This window comes from Megalobrama amblycephala, linkage group LG17 (genome assembly GCF_018812025.1).
Source record: "Megalobrama amblycephala isolate DHTTF-2021 linkage group LG17, ASM1881202v1, whole genome shotgun sequence".
Lineage (NCBI taxonomy): Eukaryota > Metazoa > Chordata > Actinopteri > Cypriniformes > Xenocyprididae > Megalobrama > Megalobrama amblycephala.
In genome coordinates this window covers 7,881,149-7,899,751 of record NC_063060.1, presented here as the reverse complement: position 1 = coordinate 7,899,751, position 18,603 = coordinate 7,881,149, and the positions used below count along the sequence as shown (strand labels likewise).

The 18,603-nt window shown below is 36.1% G+C and overlaps 3 protein-coding genes across 3 annotated transcripts in view; all 3 read left to right on the top strand.

Moving 5' to 3' along the window:
• The first annotated feature begins 372 nt into the window (after positions 1-372).
• On the top strand, positions 373-7,618 carry LOC125251200 (proteoglycan 4-like). The gene is made up of 5 exons (XM_048164173.1): positions 373-666; positions 1,450-1,695; positions 1,792-1,848; positions 3,450-3,557; positions 6,850-7,618. Exons 1-5 carry the CDS (start codon positions 621-623, stop codon positions 7,242-7,244), a joined length of 852 nt encoding a protein of 283 aa, XP_048020130.1. The 5' UTR covers positions 373-620; the 3' UTR covers positions 7,245-7,618.
• Positions 7,619-11,039: 3,421 nt separating this feature from the next.
• On the top strand, positions 11,040-12,205 carry LOC125251201 (E3 ubiquitin/ISG15 ligase TRIM25-like). The gene has a single exon (XM_048164174.1). It carries the CDS (start codon positions 11,483-11,485, stop codon positions 12,065-12,067), a length of 585 nt encoding a protein of 194 aa, XP_048020131.1. The 5' UTR covers positions 11,040-11,482; the 3' UTR covers positions 12,068-12,205.
• A 13-nt stretch (positions 12,206-12,218) lies between these two features.
• LOC125251176 overlaps positions 12,219-18,603 on the top strand; it is an 89,028-nt gene continuing 82,643 nt past the window's right edge. The window contains 8 exon segments of the mRNA XM_048164125.1: positions 12,219-12,379; positions 12,627-12,771; positions 13,879-15,045; positions 15,048-15,621; positions 16,015-16,092; positions 16,206-16,280; positions 16,425-16,568; positions 16,694-16,849. Coding sequence (XP_048020082.1) covers positions 12,350-12,379; positions 12,627-12,771; positions 13,879-15,045; positions 15,048-15,621; positions 16,015-16,092; positions 16,206-16,280; positions 16,425-16,568; positions 16,694-16,849 — 2,369 coding nt within the window. The 5' untranslated portion in view covers positions 12,219-12,349.

Genomic DNA, 18,603 nt, shown 5'->3' with positions numbered 1-18,603 from the left:
AATGTATAGCCTACAATTGACCATTTTTTAAGCTGGGGACCTCTGGGTAAGTTGGGAATGACAGAGGATTTTATATTTAAATACATCTGGAAAGTCATTGAAAGTAAAGAAGATGTTACTTTAAGGTCATTTTATTGACCATACAGACACTGACTATAGCCACAACCTGATGACAAAACTAAAACAAATCAAGTGACAAAAAAGATTTATCAAATAGAATAGCGAATGTAATCTATTAATAGAGTGGATTGTGAGCGAGAGTAGATTCATTGGAGCTGTTTACAACGGGTAAGTCAGCCAGAAAATTCACACAAATGAAACGTTAAACAACTGCTAGTTTACAAAAATCTGCTTACATTCATATGCAGGCGATCTCGAGAAACTCCCTCTCGCCCCAAAATAACGCCCTTTTTTGTTCCGCAAGAGTCCTCATTCTCCGCAGATCACCTGGACCAATCATATTGTATTTTACCTTAAAACACTTTCGTTTTATTCGATTAAACTCCACTTCCTATACGTGAAACGAAACTTTTAAACGGCATCGACAGGTTTACAAAAAACAGGTTTAAACAATAGCCTAGATTATCATCTGAGTTCGTGTTTTTGGGGTTATCCACAAAATGAGTGAGAACAACCTTGAAGGAGAGCAGCGGGAGCGATCCAAAGGTAGCTCTATCTATTGAGATAAACTAAATTTGTATGTAAATTAATGTTTTTTTTTTTTTTTTTTTTTTTTTTTTTTTAAAGAAATTTGACAACACAAACAAACAAACTATTGGCTAATGGAAGTGCTTGTCAATAATGCTTTAGGACTGCTGAAGAAAACAATTTTGGTATTTTTCATTAATAGAGGGAAGAAAATTTTGACACATCAACATGGCTGATAGACACCAGTCTCAGATGCTGCATGTTCTTCCAATATAGGCTTCCAGAATAATTATGTGTCACTAAACACAAGCTATTTCACTCTGATGTTCAGTTTTGTGGCTCCAAATGTTTGGCTTGTTTGAGAAGTGGACTGTTTGCAAAAGAGTATTTTCATAAAAAGAGATTTAAATAGAAGAGCCTGTGTGTGGGAATCTGTCCTGTACATGTCTTTGGTATTTTTGTGATCTCAGTCATATTTTATAGGTTATCCATTGTATGTTTGGAATTCTATATGTTTACAGTAACACATTGTTTTACATTTTATCATTTATTTTAACACTATAATTTTTATTAAACATGTAAAAACAACAACATCACAGAACTGCATGTTTTCATGTCAGCAAAGGTTGTAGTGTAATAAATTGTATTCATTTTTCACCAGAGGCCAAGTTTGTGGATGATAAAAGAGCAGAGAAATTTTGAAATAGGCTATAGGCTTGTTTCTCTGTATTGGCTACAAATAATCGTAGATACAAATTGATAGGTTAATTCCTTCTTTTATGAATTTAATTTTATGTCCAGAGGCCCAGTTTGTGGATAAGAACGAAGCAGCGCTTATTGAAAGGGTTACTTCAGTGATGCCAATAGCAGATGAGTTAAAAAGTAAGGACATGTTACATGGAGAAAAATATGATGAGATCAGAGCAGAAGTAACCAACCAGCGGAAAATGAGAAAGCTGTTTGAATCATTGAAATCTGGCGACACGGTCAAAATTGCCTTTTATGAATTGCTGGAAAAGCACGAACTACCCCTCTTCAAAGAACTGGGTAAGAGAACAGTTGTCATTTATGAAAGAGATTCATAAGCTCAATAATTCAGTAAAATGTGTAATCTTTGACCTGTACTGTGGTTCATTTTAACAGGGGGTGTCTGCAGGAAACGCAAGCTTGCTGATCCTGAATCCCCAGTACCATGTAAAAGTGAGTTATTGGTAGACATTTTCTTCCTCCTTTTTTATTTGTGAATAACTTATTAAACTGTGCCAATATTGATTTGCCATTTAAAAACATTTTTTGTTAGCAAATCAGGGAAACATGGTAACATAATTTATTTACATATGATAATGATAATTTGCGATCCCATGCTGTACTGATAGTGGGACAATGTCTATCTGCCACAACCAGAGGTGCAAAGAGTACCTGAAAACCATACTTGAGTAAAAGTACTGATACCTTACATCAAAAATGACTCCACTACAAGTTACAAGTATAACCAATTCCAATACGACTTGAGTAAAAGTCTTAAAGTATCTGATTTTAACAGTACTTAAGTATTTTACTCATGCTGAATGTAGGCTCAGAGATGCACTAGTCCTGAGAGACTGCCAGTGAAAATAAGAAACAATTGATTTATAAGATGAGAAATCAAGTTTATTTTCTAAAATCAAAATAAAACTGAACACCTCAATATTGCAATAAATCAAGGTCGACACAACCTTTTAAACTTCTACAAACTCTCAAGTCTCAGTTGAGCTCAAGTGCACAGAAAGGCTATAAGTAAACCAAGATCCTTCAAAACGGTCTTGTCAATATAGTGGATAAATAAAACAATGTTAAGTAAAATTAAATAGTCAAAGTCTACAAAATGTGCTGGTTTGAGCCTCATCACCAGCTGCAGTCATTTCCTCATCTAATAAATCAAACATCTGCGATCAGAAACTACCTGCTAATGCACTCACATTCACGTAAAGTAGCCTTGTTGACAAGTTTTGGGTGAGTCAAGTTAAAATGCACAAGATATAGTACCGTCAATGCCCTTAGATGGCGATATCGCTTCTTTATAGCAGAAACAAACTGCTGCAGAAAAAGTTAGGTGCCGTGAAAAATGTAATTTGTAATTGCATTACTCGTCACAAATGTAGTGGAGTAAAAAGTACATTTACTTGCTCAGAAATGTAGTCAAGTAGAGAGTAAAAGCTGCTAATATCTTTGATACTCAGTACAACTACAAAACGTAGCCAAAAAGATACTGAAGTACAGTAACTAATTACATTTACTCAAGTACTTTACACCTCTGGCCACAACTGTGAAAATGATGTAAAAATACTAAGCTGAAGCATATGCATACATTAAAATATTTGAAAGCAATCAGTACAAAATGTGTCTGTAGGCCTAAAATCTTATGTAGCACATTACAACTGTCCTGGGCTAGTGTTTTAGACAGATAAATGCATCTCATGAAAATAAAAAATCCCATGTTGGATTTATGTAGTACAACAAAAAGCGAAAAAATGGTACATGATATTCCATATAAACATCTGATTATTTTTTTTTTGTCAGGCTAGAAAGCAAGGCAAACAATTTTAGACTCCATTTATGATTATGACAAAAGCTTGTGAACATTTTGTTATTCATACTTGACAGTTATCACATTAAACAAGTCCAACAGTATTCATAATTTTGCTCACAATACATTCATATGTGTAACATGAATGCTTTCTTTTATAAACTGTACATAAAAGTATTTTTCATGTGCAAGGATGGCATCATCAAGACCTGTTCATGTGTCTTCTTTGCCACAGGAGTTAATACTGGGAGTAATGAACAAGACAACCTTAATTTCAACAATGCTAGTACCTCAGCACAAAGACCAGCACCAGCATACACCACTGTGTACAACATAGTTAATGGTAAATTGGGATTTTGCATTTTCTGCTAATTTATTTTGTTTTAGTCTCGTGTAGCCAGACCTTCAGACTGACGGTAGAAGGTCTGGATTCCATGGCAGCTTTCTTGCTTGGACCGCCCAAGAGCCCGTCTGACTGATATGTAAAGCAACCATTACAGTTTGTTTTGTTCAGTGTCATGTTTAGGGGCATGAAATGTAAAGTTCATGTCCCTACAATAACAAATGGGCATGTAAAACTCTTAGACATATTTTAAAATGTCTATACCATGATGTAAAGTTCATGGTATTGACATTTTAAAATATGTCTAAGAGTTTTACATTTGACAAACCAGTGGTTAGTTGTTCATTATATTGTAAGTGCACACTCAAGGGCTAAATTCTTCCATGAGGGGGTTTGGGGTCATGGCGGCTTTGTTTCCAGGCGGACCGTTAAAGAACGCAACACACACGTCTACCTGAAATCCTGTAGAATTCAACCAACCAATGAAACTCCTGAGGTGTTTCCAATTTTGTGTGTCATATGCACATTTAGCCGAAGGTCTGTGGGTCTGAGGCTGAGACTAATTTTGTTTAGTACTTTAATTTTGTTGTTATAATCTTGATAAATGACAAAACAATAATAAACTAATTATGTCATTCATATGTAATGTTACAACCCTATTTCCAGAAAAGTTGGGATATTTTGTAAAATGCAATAAAATTAAGAATCTGTGATTTGTTAGTTCTATTTAGACTTTATTTAACTGACAAAAGTTCAAAGAAAATATTTTCAATGTTTTCACTGACCAACTTAATTGTATTTTGTAAACAAATTTAGATTTTGATGGCTGCAACACAAAATGAAAAGTTTACCACTGTGTCACATCACCTTGCCTTTTAATTACAATTTTTAATCATTTGGGAACTGAGAATACTAATTGTTGCAGTTTTGAAAGTGGAATTTTTGCCTAATCTCACCTGAACAGTACATGGTCATTATTGTCTAATTCTCTTTTTCATGACGGGCCATACATTTCAATAAGAGACAGATCTGCAGCTGCTGGTGGCTAGTCAAGCACATCCATTCTACGGTGTAGAATAGTGTCTTAAACACCAATCTGTTGTAGCACATGCAAAATGAGGCCTGGCATTGTCTTCCTTCCCAGGAAAGATGTCATCTTGATGGCAGTATATGTCTCTGTACAATCCCAGTATACATCTCCACCTCAATGGTACCTTCACACCAGAGGTTGCGTTAACCGAAAATTTTCCGTCATTGACGGAATTTTTTTATCAATGACGGAAAAATCTGAAGGCCGTCCGTCACGGTGACAGATTACACTCAGGGTGATCTACTATAAATTGTAACTGTAATTCACACCCCTGTCCAGTTGGTGGCGAGTGCGCTCCAATGTCGCAGCAGAGCACTGGATCCAGAACAAAAATTAAACTGGCACGAATCTTTTGCTATGCGTTTGATACTGATAACGCACAGGCGAGTACCCAGAAGCTACAACTCTCTATCACGCCACATTAAAGAGCGCCAAAACGGTATTTATTGCTTGAATTTCTTAATGAAATGAACAGAATTTGAAATCTGAGACTTTTATTCCATATCAAAAGCAACACAAAGCATTAAGCCTATTGCGATTTATTGGATGGGAGGCGCACTGTTTAATCAACAACTGAAAACAGCATATAGCCTACCAAGAGATCGACTATATGGTTTACGAATCGATATAATCGCAAAACAGCAAGTAGACATTTTAATTGTTTATTAATAAAGTAATGTCTTCTGAATCAATGTCGGCTGCAAAGATGAAGTTGATATTGACTCTCATCATCTCCTCGTGGATACGCTAGAGAGAGAATGCACTTCATTCGGTTTAGTCTACATAATCAGAGTAGCCCATTTCTTTTCGTTTTGAATTAATTCGTTTTCGTTAAAGTAGGTATTTAAAGCTTTCGGTTTTAAGTTTCGGTTCATTTAGCTGACGCGTTCCAGTTCACGCGCCAGTGATCGCGCCCGCGCCTCCATGTCATGATTATATTGTCTGCTATATTTGCTTCTTATTTATTACATCCAGGCAATTGGTTAATGAAACATTGATTAAAATTAAGATACAATTTTTACAAAACGAAATTCACTTTAAAGAAAGGCTTTCTACAAAATAAAACTTAATGAAGTGTTTAAAATCAATGTCTGACCCTCTCCATGTCTCCGGATATACTGCGCATCTCATGATGCATCTTACTCATGCTGTTAACTTTTCATAATCAAATAGATGAATTTAAAATATAACATAGGACTATTTAAACATAAACATGAAACTACGTTTTCTTTAATGGCTACCAACACGTAGCCTATACAACAGTAACGTTACAGAGAAATTTCACGTGTGAATTACCCGTCATTTTAATTTTCATATTTTAATTATAATAACACAATTAATTGCTTTTATTTTTGTTTAAATGTTATAATAACACATTTAATTGCTTTTATTTGTGAACAAAAATAAAAGCAATTAAATGTGTTATTATAATTAAAATATGAAAATTAAAATGACGGGTAGTAATAGATTATGACGGAATTTTTACGACCCTGTCCGTCAAAATGACTAACGCAACCTCTGCTTCACACATATGCTGTTTGTACTGATGCACACCCATACCATGACCAACATTTGCTTTTTCACCTGGCTGTTGCTGAATAAAGTCTGGATGGTCTCTTTCGTCTTAGGTACTGAGAACTGTTTTTCCATTTTTTTTCCAAAAAACAAGTAGAAACTTGGACTTATCTGATCACAGCACACATTCCCACTGTTTTTTTTTTAAGTATTATTTTGTAAAATATTTTCTGTATAGTGATAACAGTTTTCCAAAGTACTCCCGAGCCCATGTGACTATATACCATGGTTTCTCTTGCAGTGCCATCTGAGGGCTAGAAGGTCATACACATTCAACAGAGGTTTCCTGCCTTTCCTTACACAGACTGAGATTTCTCTTGATTCCCTCAATCAATTCACAATATTATGTATGCTAGATAGTGAACAACCTAAAATTGTTGCAGTCTTGCATTGAGAAATGTAACTTTTGAATTGTTTGACAATTCTCTCATGAAATTTGGCACAAAGTGGTGAGCCATGACCCATCTTTGTTGCAAAGACTGAGATGCTCCTTTTATATCCTTTAATATATATTACAAAATGTCACAACTTTTCTGGAAATTGGGTTGTACACCATACAATTGTGATGTAATTTATGTGCAGACACAACTTAAATGTCATCTTTGTGCTTTATGTTACTGATGCTAGAGAGACCACCTTCTTATAACATGGAAAATATCCGATACTCCATTGTACCCAAAACTGAATGGAAGCCCATCAAGCCCCCTGCACCCAACAAAGAGAAGAATTCCCCAGCTCCCAAGAAAGAGAAGAAGCCCCTTATACCCAAAGTAAAGAATCCCCCTGCACTCAAGAAAGAGAAGAAGCCCCCTGTACCCAAAGTGAAGAAGCCTCCGACACCCAAGAAAAAGAAGAAGCCCCCTGCACCCAAAATAAAAAAGCCCCCTGTACCCAAAGTGAAGAAGCCTCCTGCACCCAAGAAAAATAAGCCCCCTGTACCCAAAATAAAGAAGCCCCCAGTGCCCAAAGTGAAGAAGCCCCCGGCACCCAAGAAAGTGAAGAAGCCAGCAGGACGCAAATGAGGGTATACAAAAAAAAGCAGAGAAAAAAAAATTATGTTTTCTGATTCATTAAAACATTTTACAAAAACTTCAGCATATGTTTTAAAAGCTCAGATACTACATAATTACGAATGCATAGAATTCTATGTTGTTATGCTTGAAATTATCATGCTGATCTTACTGAACTTTAACTTTATTTTTACTAAATGTCTTCTGTCTATGTTACTCAAAGTAAACTTCTTTAAATTAAAAATGTGTTTTCAATGTTTCAAGTTTTTGTTGAGTCAGGGTAAGTGACATGGCTGAACAAAGTGAATAAATACAATGCAGAAAGGTCCCTTTATGCACTCCATATAGCTAATATGAGACTGACAATAATATTCCTAAGAGTCTGCATGGATTGTGCGACTTTTATATTGAAGTATATGCGCGAGACATCACTGCCGTTGTCAGAGCGCGATCAGACCTCACGAATCGAGTGATGAACGCAGTTGGACATAGTGGTGTATTAGAGGTAAAAAATGATATAAATACTGTTCGGTTTCTCGCACAAACCGATCGTTTCGTGTCTAAGGACATCAATGTGTTGTCACGAGCCGCAGGGTTTAATTTGGATTTGTCTGTCCTGTTTTATTTACTCTTATATTCCAAGTTCCCGCTGACTTGCATTATACCACTGACAGACGGCAGCGGTTGCAGTTAAAATCATAAATTGTGTTCTACTGAAGAAACAAAGACACCTACATCTTGGATGCGCTGGGGGTAAGCAGATAAACATCAAATTTTCATTTTTGGGTGAACTATTCCTTTAAGAATGTGAATGCAGTTGCAGACAAACTGCTTCAGAAACAAATAATTAATGAAGAAATATATTCTGAAATCACACATCCTAATTCAACCAAAGAAGAAAGCATGAGAAAGATCGGTAACGCTTTAAATTACAGCCCAGAAAGTACTGCATAATTACAATGTATTTAAAGTGTAACTTCCGGTAATTATAGTGTACCTATAAAGTAAGTACATGTAAGTATGGGGGAACAATATGTAAAGTCTTGGGAATAAAAGGGTAACAATAACAAATTATTTATAGTTTAAGTATTTTAGAACGGTACTTACTATTATGATAGACAACAATCTTACGTTTAGGAGCAATTTAGTGAGAACATACACTGCACAACTTTTTGTAATAATAGTGTACAAATATATAAAGCCTTTTTAAATATATTTACAGGGTAGGCTACATATCAGTGCATTTTTTTTTTATTGCAAAAGTGCACTGATTAAAGCGGCACTATGTAACTTTTTTGCGAGCTAGTACATCATGAATCCGTGTTTTTGTTTTATCCTGAATCACTACGGTACACCTATAATAGGTGTTTATATTCTGACTATTTTAGACCGGTCGGGTTGGCACTGCTGCGGAGTAGCCCAGCACGTTTTTAAAACATTCTTTCACAAACTATTTTTATTATTGTCTATATTATTCTACAATTGATATTACATTGTATTTGCTATTATTATTATTATTATTATTATTATTATTATTATTATAATACCAATACTATTATATTATACCACTTGAGATTATCAATCTATTATAGTTATGCTGTTATTATTGTCTATATTCTGTAAATGATACTACATATTCTATTGCTATTATTATTATAGTATTATTATACTATATGCTATTATCAATATATTATTATGATATTATATTATTGTACTTATACTATTATATAATTGTAGTTCATTACTATTTTATTGGCTGTATACTGTTTGTTTATTGACAATATTATATACTTTATTATTGACTATATTATTATATTATATACTACATAAACTATTTCTTATATATAGTGTATAACAAACTATTTACTATTATCACTTTATCTTTATCACTTTATCATTGCACTGTAGTTGTATCATATAATATGGATCCATCAGTTATCTTTGTTGTTGTATGTTTTGGAGTATCTATCTGTAAATATCTGTATCATTTTAATGTTATAAAAATACAGAAAGCAGCCTGTGTGATTTGTATTTGATGATTTGTTTCATTTTATCAATGGTGGTCAATTCTAAGCTCAAGAAAAGCTAAAATTGGGTTAAAGATAGAAATTGTCTTTTACACAGTAAGAAAACTTTATTTCATTTAATGTGAAAATTATTATAGATTTTAAGTAACTAGAACTTTTTGTACACTATGTACATTATAAACCATGTGAAATAAACCATGAAATCAGATGACTCATTGACATATCACAGCAACAGTCCAAAGAGGCCAATAGGGCGTCTAGTGTTTATTATAATGTCAGGTTCAAATGACAATAGAGACTGGTCTAGAATAAACGTAAAATATATGAAAAATATAGTGTTTTTTTTTTTTTTTTTTTAATGAAACATTAAGACATGTTAAACAGTGAACCACCCCTTTAATAAATAGGTGAATGTAATTTAAACCAACAAGTGCAGAGAGAAATGCATTTATATATTTTATATATTTCATTATTATATTGCTGAAAAGATCAGAAGTTCATGTACATTGTAAAAATGTTTATATTAAGAGGGGGATACAATGTACATCAACCTCTCGATCTAGGAAATTTTTTTGTTTTATACGTATGTTTTAAAGGGATAGTTCACCCAAAAATGAAAATTTGATGTTTATCTGCTTACCCCCAGGGCATCCAAGATGTAGGTGACTTTGTTTCTTCAGTAGAACACAAATGATGATTTTTAACTCCAACCACTGCCTTCTGTCAGTCGTATAATACATGGCAATGGTAACAAAATCTATGAGAGTCAAAAAAAACATGCACAGACAAATCCAAATTAAACTCTGCGGCTCATGACGACACATTGATGTCCTAAGACACGAAATGATCGTTATACACCACTATGTCCATCTGCCTTGAGCGCGCTCTCGGCATCTGGTGCGTGAGGTGTGTATGCGCTCTGGCGTAGTTTACGAAAGTGCCAGAAGTGATTTTTTGTGGGTATATGTCACTCATTGTTTACACAGTGCACAAACATTGTAGGTGCGACGGCTAATCAAAATGGTACTTGCGCTTATCCGGATTGTTCAAACTGACTTAAAACTAAAAGATTACGTTCTCTCGCGCGAACTCATTCAGGAGTGGTGACTTTCGTATTTCCAACTTCTGAGCCTGCTTGCCTGAAGTTATGGTTGATTGCTCTTCGGCTGGATATCAACACACCCATTAACGTACTAAAGTTGTTGAGGGTCTGCAGCGATCATTTTTCCCCTGATAATTTACATACCCAGGAGAGGATCACGTACGACTGAAACCATCAGCTGTGCCAATGGTTTTTCCACATCCAACTGAGGTAGCCTATGTGAACAAGATCTTTATATGTGTCCGTTTTATTTGTAAAGCTGCCCTTACGAAAAGTAACAAAATAAAATGAAGTTTTGATGTAATAAAAACATGTTTTTTAGTGATTTACTTCCATTTGTGTAACAACTGTTGTACTACAGGCACCATGTTTAAACTACGCCAGAGCACATACACACCTCATGTGCGCTCAAGGCAGTTGGACATAGTGGTGTATTAGAGGTAAAAAATTATATAAATACTGTTCGGTTTCTCACACAAACCGATCGTTTCGTGTCTTAGGACATCAATGTGTTGTCACGCAGGGTTTAATTTGGATTTATCTGTGCATGTTTTTTTTTACTCTCATAGATTTTGTACTATTGACACGCATTATACGACTGACAGACGGCAACAGTTGGAGTTAAAAATCATCATTTGTGTTCTACTGAAGAAACAAAGACACCTACATCTTGGATGCCCTGGGGGTAAGCAGATCAACAACAAATTTTCATATTTGGGTGAACTATCCCTTTAAAGGATCACGCACGCTGCCTGTAATTAAAAGGAGCATGAGAAAGGTTTTAAGCATATTTTATTTATTTTATGTCAACACACACACACACACACACACACACACACATATTCAAAATCATCAATTGTCAATAGCAGAATTGTGTAGTTATGGCATCTATTAGTAGGGACAATCTTCGGAAGTCAAACCTTCAGTCTTTGGACACGCCCATTTTGCCCACGTCTTAAGAATACCATTTCTGGAAACACCCAGAGACTGAACACATTTTGCAGGGAGTGCCTTACCGGGATTTACTAAGTATTTAAGAATAAAGCTTAGCTGCAATGGTTGACTTTGACAGTGTTTAGGCAGTTGTTTGTTTTGCTGTGTGCATTTGTGTTCACAGAAAAATGGCAGACGTCGGTATGTCATGGCTTGAGGATCAGTTCAACTGTTCAGTCTGTCTGGATCTACTGAAGGATCCAGTGATCTTTCCCTGTGGACACAGTTACTGTATGAGCTGTATTACAGGCTGCTGGGATCAGGATGATCAGAAGGGAGTTTACAGCTGCCCTCAATGCAAACAGACCTTCACTCCAAGACCTGTTTTAGGTAAAAACACCATGCTGGCTGAAGTGCTGGAGAAACTCAAGAAGACAAAACTACATGCTACTCGCCCTGTTTGGTGTGAGTGTGACGTCTGTACTTGGGATAAAAACAAAGCCATCAAGTTTTGTCTGGTGTGTCGGATCTCTTTTTGCCAAAATCACCTCAAAGAACATGACCGTTTCTTTCAAAGACACAGAATGACAGATGTCACGGGACGACTGCAGGAGATGATCTGCTCTCAACATGATAAACCGCTGGAATATTTTTGTCATACTGACCAGCAGTATATCTGTTATCTGTGTATAATGGATGAGCATAAAAACCATGAGACTGTATCAGCTGCAGCAGAGAGGAGTGAGAAACTGGTATGTGCTGAATGTGGATAATGATCTGAACACCTGAACATGTTGTTTCTCATTCATTTTTGATCGCTTTTATCATATTAAAACTATTATCTTCTACAATATTTCTAGAAGTTTAGTCTATGGCTGATTATTATTATTATTATTATTTATTTATTTATTTATTTATTTATTTATTTATTTATTTATTTATTTATTTATTTTTGCTCACTGTCCATAAATTTGGATGTCTTTGTCATAGCTGATTATAACCTACATTGTTCCACACAATTCCGTCATGATATCCAGCACAAAAAGAAGGGGGTCATGCGTTGTTATGCAGCTTCAGCTGACGTGGTGAGTTTTGAAAAGAGCTGAAAGCACCATTGAAGAACTACTCCAGTCAGTCAGTGAGAAATCCAGTGCTGGGCCACTTTAGTTCATTTGAACCCCACTGGAAACAGGCTGCCTTTCACTGAGTGAAAGGACTTAGTATAATAGTTAATTTATGTTTAATGTATGATATTCCAAATGGTTTGTATTGTATGCATTAATGTATCTCTGAAGCAGATTGTCTTTGTGAATGTATTTTTTCTTCATGTAGTGTTTTGGGCCTCTCATTTTCCCTTTTGGACCAGACTCACCGAGCACCACTGTCAATTATCCCCTCTCTTCTGATGCACAAGCATCTTCCTCTCAGCCAAAAGAGAAACTAGATAGATGGCAAATAGAGAAGATATATGGAAAGGGTAAAGTTGTTATTGTTTTTTTTTTATATATTTAGAAAGGAGTCTTGTATTGTACAATACTATGTTAAAGGGTTAGTTCACCCAAAAATTAAAATTCTGTCATTTATTACTTGCCCTCATGCCGTTCCACACCCGTAAGACCTTCGTTAATCTTCGGAACACAAATTAAGATATTTTAGTTGAAATCCGAAAATCCGGAGCAATGACATTTCCTCTCTCAAGATCCATAAAGGCACTAAAAACATATTTAAATCGGTTCATGTGAGTACAGTGGTTCAATATTAATATTATAAAGCAACGAGAATATTTTTGGTGCGCCAAAAAAAAACAAAATAATGACTTATATAGTGATGGTCAATTTCAAAACACTGCTTCAGAAAACATCGGAGCATTGTGAATCAGCGTGTCGAATCTGCAGTTCAGAGCGCCAAAGTCACGTGATTTCAGCAGTTTGGCGGGTTTGACCCGCGATCTGAATCATGATTCGATACACTGATTCATTACGCTCCGAAGCTTCCTGAAGCAGTGTTTTGAAATCGGCCATTACTAAATAAGTTGTTATTTTGTTTTTTTGCCGCACCAAAAATATTCTTGTCGCTTTATAATATTAATATTGAACCACTGTACTCACATGAACTGATTTAAATATGTTTTTAGTACATTAATGGATCTTGAGAGAGGAAATGTCATTGCTCCCTATGGAGGCCTCACGGAGCCATCGGATTTCAACTAAAATATCCTAATTTGTGTTCCAAAGATTAACGAAGGTCTTACATGTGTGGAACGACATGAGGGTAAGTAATAAATGACAGAATTTTCATTTTTGGGTGAACTAACCCTTTAAAACACACAATAAGGCTGCACAGTTCACAAATAACTACACAAATAACTAGTCATGAAAGTGTCAGTTACAGCATTTCATTTTAGGTCTGTTGTTGTTGCATCAGATTTTTCTATTCACAAAGCATGTCTAGCATTGTTGCATGGAAAGGGATTGTGCAAGATATGCACTCAACAACTTCCTCATTCTACTTAATACGCCACAGGGGTTTTCAGTAACAACATTCAGCACACCTATTTTCCTTGTTGTATTTTTTTTTCATGTAGATTGGAGCAGCATGAATCTTCAGTACAGGAAGACAGTTATTGACAGATGCAACTTTGTGACAGAATATAACCCTCCATCTAATGAACGTGTGGAACTGGCTGACCGTTACACTGAACCAGTGATCATTCAGAGGAGCAAAGAGCAGAATGAGAAATACTGTCATGAATATATGAAGTCTGCTCAAGCTTCTGGAGCAAAAACATCATCTCAGCTGTTATCAAATGACAAGAACCACAGCATCAGAATAGACCAGCTGTTCAGTCCTGACAGTGATGGAAACACACCGAAAACTGTGATTCTCAGTGGAGATTCTGGAAGAGGTAAATCCTTCACATTACAGAAGATCATGTTGGACTGGGCTTCTGGAGAACTTTACTCTGAAATATTTGATCTAGTTTTTCTGTTGAAGTGTGAAGAGCTGAAGTGTGTTTCTGATGTGAAAAGCTTGATTGATCTCTTGAGCTGCAGTAGCAGTTTAACATCAGATCAGATCTCAGAGATACTAGAGTTAACACCAGAGAAAGTCCTCTTCCTCATTGATGGAATGGATGAGTATGAGTCTTGTTCACTCATTCATTTCGTTCCTTCACACAGTAATCCATCCAAGAGAGCATCATCTATGGTCATTCTTAGGAACCTGTTGAGGGGTGTTCTGCTGCCAGAATCATTCATGCTTGTAACTATGAGATCTATAGCTGATGATACAGTCATGAATCTCATTGAGGGGCCTCGGCGTTTCACTGAGATCATGGGTTTCTCTGAGAGAGGGGTGCAGGAGTACTTCCACAAGTTCTTTCAGGATGAGCAACTCTTTAAGAAAACATATGAGAGTGTGAAGACAAATGAAGGCCTCATGACTACCTGCTCTGTGCCTTTGCTGTGTTGGATGGTATGTTTTTGTCTGAAGAAATACTCAACTGATAGTCAGGTTATGGTGAAAAAACTAAAGACAACCACCTCCATATATGTGCACTTTGTGTCCGCTCTACTGGAGCATCATGGCCAGAGTAAATATGTCCTCACCACGCTGAGGAATCTGGGTCAGCTGGCACAAAGAGGAATACAAAATCAGCAAGTGTTTTTTGATGAAAAGGATGTGGCAGAGACTGGCTTAGTTGCCTCCAAGTGTCTGTTCTTGTATAAAGATTATGTTAATGGACAGAAAAACCAGAACCAGTTTTCAAGTTCATGCACTTCAGCTTTCAGTGGTTTTTCGCTGCTCTTTGGGTCCTGCTTGATGAAGAAGTGTCTTGGTGGAAAGTCAGTGAGCTGTTGAACTTGATGGGCTCAGCTATAGTTGAATGCCTATCTCTTGAAAGAAGATCAAATCCCATCCCATCAGTTTTGCTGTTCTTCTATGGTCTCTTAAATGAGGAGGTGATCAGCTCACTTTTAAAAAAAATCAAATTAACTGTCTCTAACACCATAAAACTGAGGAAAAGAAAACTGAAGAAAACACTGAAGCAAAGAATTCTTACAATGACAACATGGCATGGATGTGAACTATATGTTCTCCAATGTCTGTATGAGCTCCAAAATCTGGGGTTTGAAAGGAAAGTTCTGGAAGCTCACAGCTTCATGGATCTGTCCAACATTTCCCTGAGGAGCACAGACTGTTGGGTGCTGCTGTACTGTCTTCAGTGCTGTCCACACATCAGAGAACTGAACCTCATGTACTGTGATTTAACAGCTGATAAACTCAAGATTCTTCAGCCAGCACTCTGTATGTGTGAGACTCTGAGGTCAGTGTGATGCATGGAGAAACTCTTGAAGATTGAAATGTAATTATTTAGTGAAACTCCCTAAAATACAAATGCAGAATATTTTTACTTATATTGTGACTTGCAAGTGTTTTTGTGGTATATGGGTCAGTGACATGGTGGCAACAAAATATCACCGTTTTGATTTTTTAATTGACTTTTTTTTTTTTTTTTACATTAAATAAGAACATTTGCTGAAATTTTCAAAAATTATATGAAATCAACATGAGATCTCTATGCAGAAGTATTTTAAACTATCTACTACTAAATAGATTTCTTCTTTATCTTGGACATCTTATTTGACATTGACCTAAATATCATATATCATATCATAAATTCATTTAAATTCTAAATTAATTTTGTTTTTGGTTCAAGGTTGTCAGTGAAAAACCTTCCAGAAGTTGGAGATTTGATCCAGATTCTTGGAGAATCAAAAATCTTGAAAGAACTGAAGTAATTTTAATAAACACATAATTCCAATACAGTCATATGTATAAATAAATGTTTTAAATTGTAATTATTAAATTTAATAATTTGAAGAGTTATCTGGTCCTATGACTTGGTAGAGTTCAAGAGGATGAATACAGCACTGAGAGTCCCAGATGGACGCTTGATCTGTCAGTGACTTCTGGAGAAATCTTGTAAGAAAATATTGCACATAAATTATAATCTTTCTTATCAAGAATAATTATATATACTTATATAATTTATGTTATGGAACACAAAAGATATCCGTCATAGTGAGTGTATGTTGCTGTTATCAAATGTTCCTCTGTCTGTTTCAGGTTGTCTTTGAGCTCCTCAGAGAAGAATCCATCATTTCCAGCAGTCTTAAACATCAGTCTTACTTGTTCACACTCAGAGATAACCAACACTGACTGGACACTCTTCTTACAGACACTCAGCAAAGCAGGAAAACTAGCAGAAGAGTAAGAAAATGTTAATTTTGGCATATATCATCAGTAGCTTTACTGTTATAAAACAACAACAACAACAAAACATGTTGTGGTCATATTTTTGTAGAAATATTTTGTTGTGGAACATATTTTTGCAGCTCTTCAGCTCTTGAGGATCATGTCAGTTTGCTGCTGTCTTCATTTCACTCTGTGGGTTTGAAGAAGTTGGATCTGAAGGTGTTCAGTCTGAATGAGAGCTGGGCTTCTGGGATCATTTCCCTCATCCAGACCTGCACCAGTCTACAGGAGATCAGGTAAGAGCATTTGCTGTTATCTATGAAATTTATTTCTGTCATGTTGTGATACCAGGTACAGTGGCCCTAAAAAGTTAGATGCTTAAGTCACACTTTAGTGGACAGTTGTGTTTGCATTTGATATCAAACTGTAAGACTGGAAGTTTACACTATTTTGAACCAATAATCGGAATAAAAAGCCTTTGAAGGATGATGTGCATAATTCAGTCATCTGACTCCAGTATAATTATTCTGACTCCATTAAAGTTGTTATTATTCTTAAATAATCACTTTAGCTTTTAAAAAAAATACAGCTTTGAACTTTATCAGTGTTAAAAGGAAAGATTCTCCAAGTCTGCAGGCAAAGTTATTTATTAAGTTACATGTTTAAATATATAGACAGTAGAATGGACAACATACTGTGTAGAAAAACTTAGCTGTAACCATCACTGCTGTGCAGAAGAGGCAGGAGTAAAAGCCTTTCTTCTAGTCTGAAGTTACTCACTAGTGTGCACGAGTGGTAGATCAGCAGTTACCTTTCCTTCTTATACCTTGAGCAAAGCATTGTGAAACATGAGTGGAATACAAACACCAAAACCAACTGACAGGAAATAAAAAGATAAGGCAAAAGGGTTGTGATCAAGAGGGGAGAAAAGCATTGATATATTCTCCTCAATGCATGTTTAAGCAATAGTTCCTATATTGTAAATTAATATCTCTATTAGGTTTACCACAATTCTCCACATTTTATCATTATCATCTCTGTTCTTTAGGCTGAACATCTCTGCTGAACCTTCTGAGATGAATCTTCACTGTCAGACTTGTGTTCACATTGTTGGTAGAGATCAGTGGGTTCAGGTGGAGCCGTCAGTCTGTACAGATGAAGGAGGGTCAAAGTTCAGGATCAGCACTCAGGCGGGTCGATTCGAGTGCAGCAGGACCAGAATGCGATGGGTCTGTTTTGGTGACGTCACTCTCCAGTACCGTCCAGTGAATGGACATTTCCTCAGTGCAGAGCTGGAGAGGCTTCAGTGTGAGCGAATTGGTCCAGTGATTGATGTGACCGTGATCTCAGGGAAACTGGAGGAGGCCCATCTGCCTCATTACATCTGTTTAGCAGAGTCTCACCCCACTCTCAAAGATGCTGTGAAGCTCCTCAGCAAAAGAGATGAAGGAATATCTTTACAGTCTGTAGAGTTGACCCGTTATCATGCTAAAATACTCCAACCATCCTTCTCTCTTACAACTCTAATTATAAGCTGGATCATGAAGTGGGAAGCACACTGCAATCTTCTTCTCTACATGCGCTGTAAAGATCCTCTCATTCTTCACATCTACTTTTTTCCAGTGAATGACACTTGTTCAAAAGAGAAAGTTGAGCAGAATGAAAAATCAAGCCATCTGATCAGCCATCCCAGACCTAACAGACCATTTCGGATGAAAACACCACACCTTCTTGAGGTTCCTGGTGCTTCTGTTCATCCTGTAGAGGGGATTTCATTTACAACAGATGTTGATCCAAACTTCTTTAAGGTCAAACAGCTTCAGGATGGTGACGTACAAATGAATCTTATCAGAGAGGAGGACAAGAAGTCCGTGTGGACTGCCACAATATGGAAAGATGAACTTGAACAGTTAAATCAAAAGAAAATACAAGATGAGCCGCAACTGAATTCTGAGATTGATAAAGCTACATTTTTTGATAAACACAGATTGGCTCTAATTCAAAGGGTTAAAAATGTGAAGAGCATTGCAGATAAACTGCGTGAGCAGAG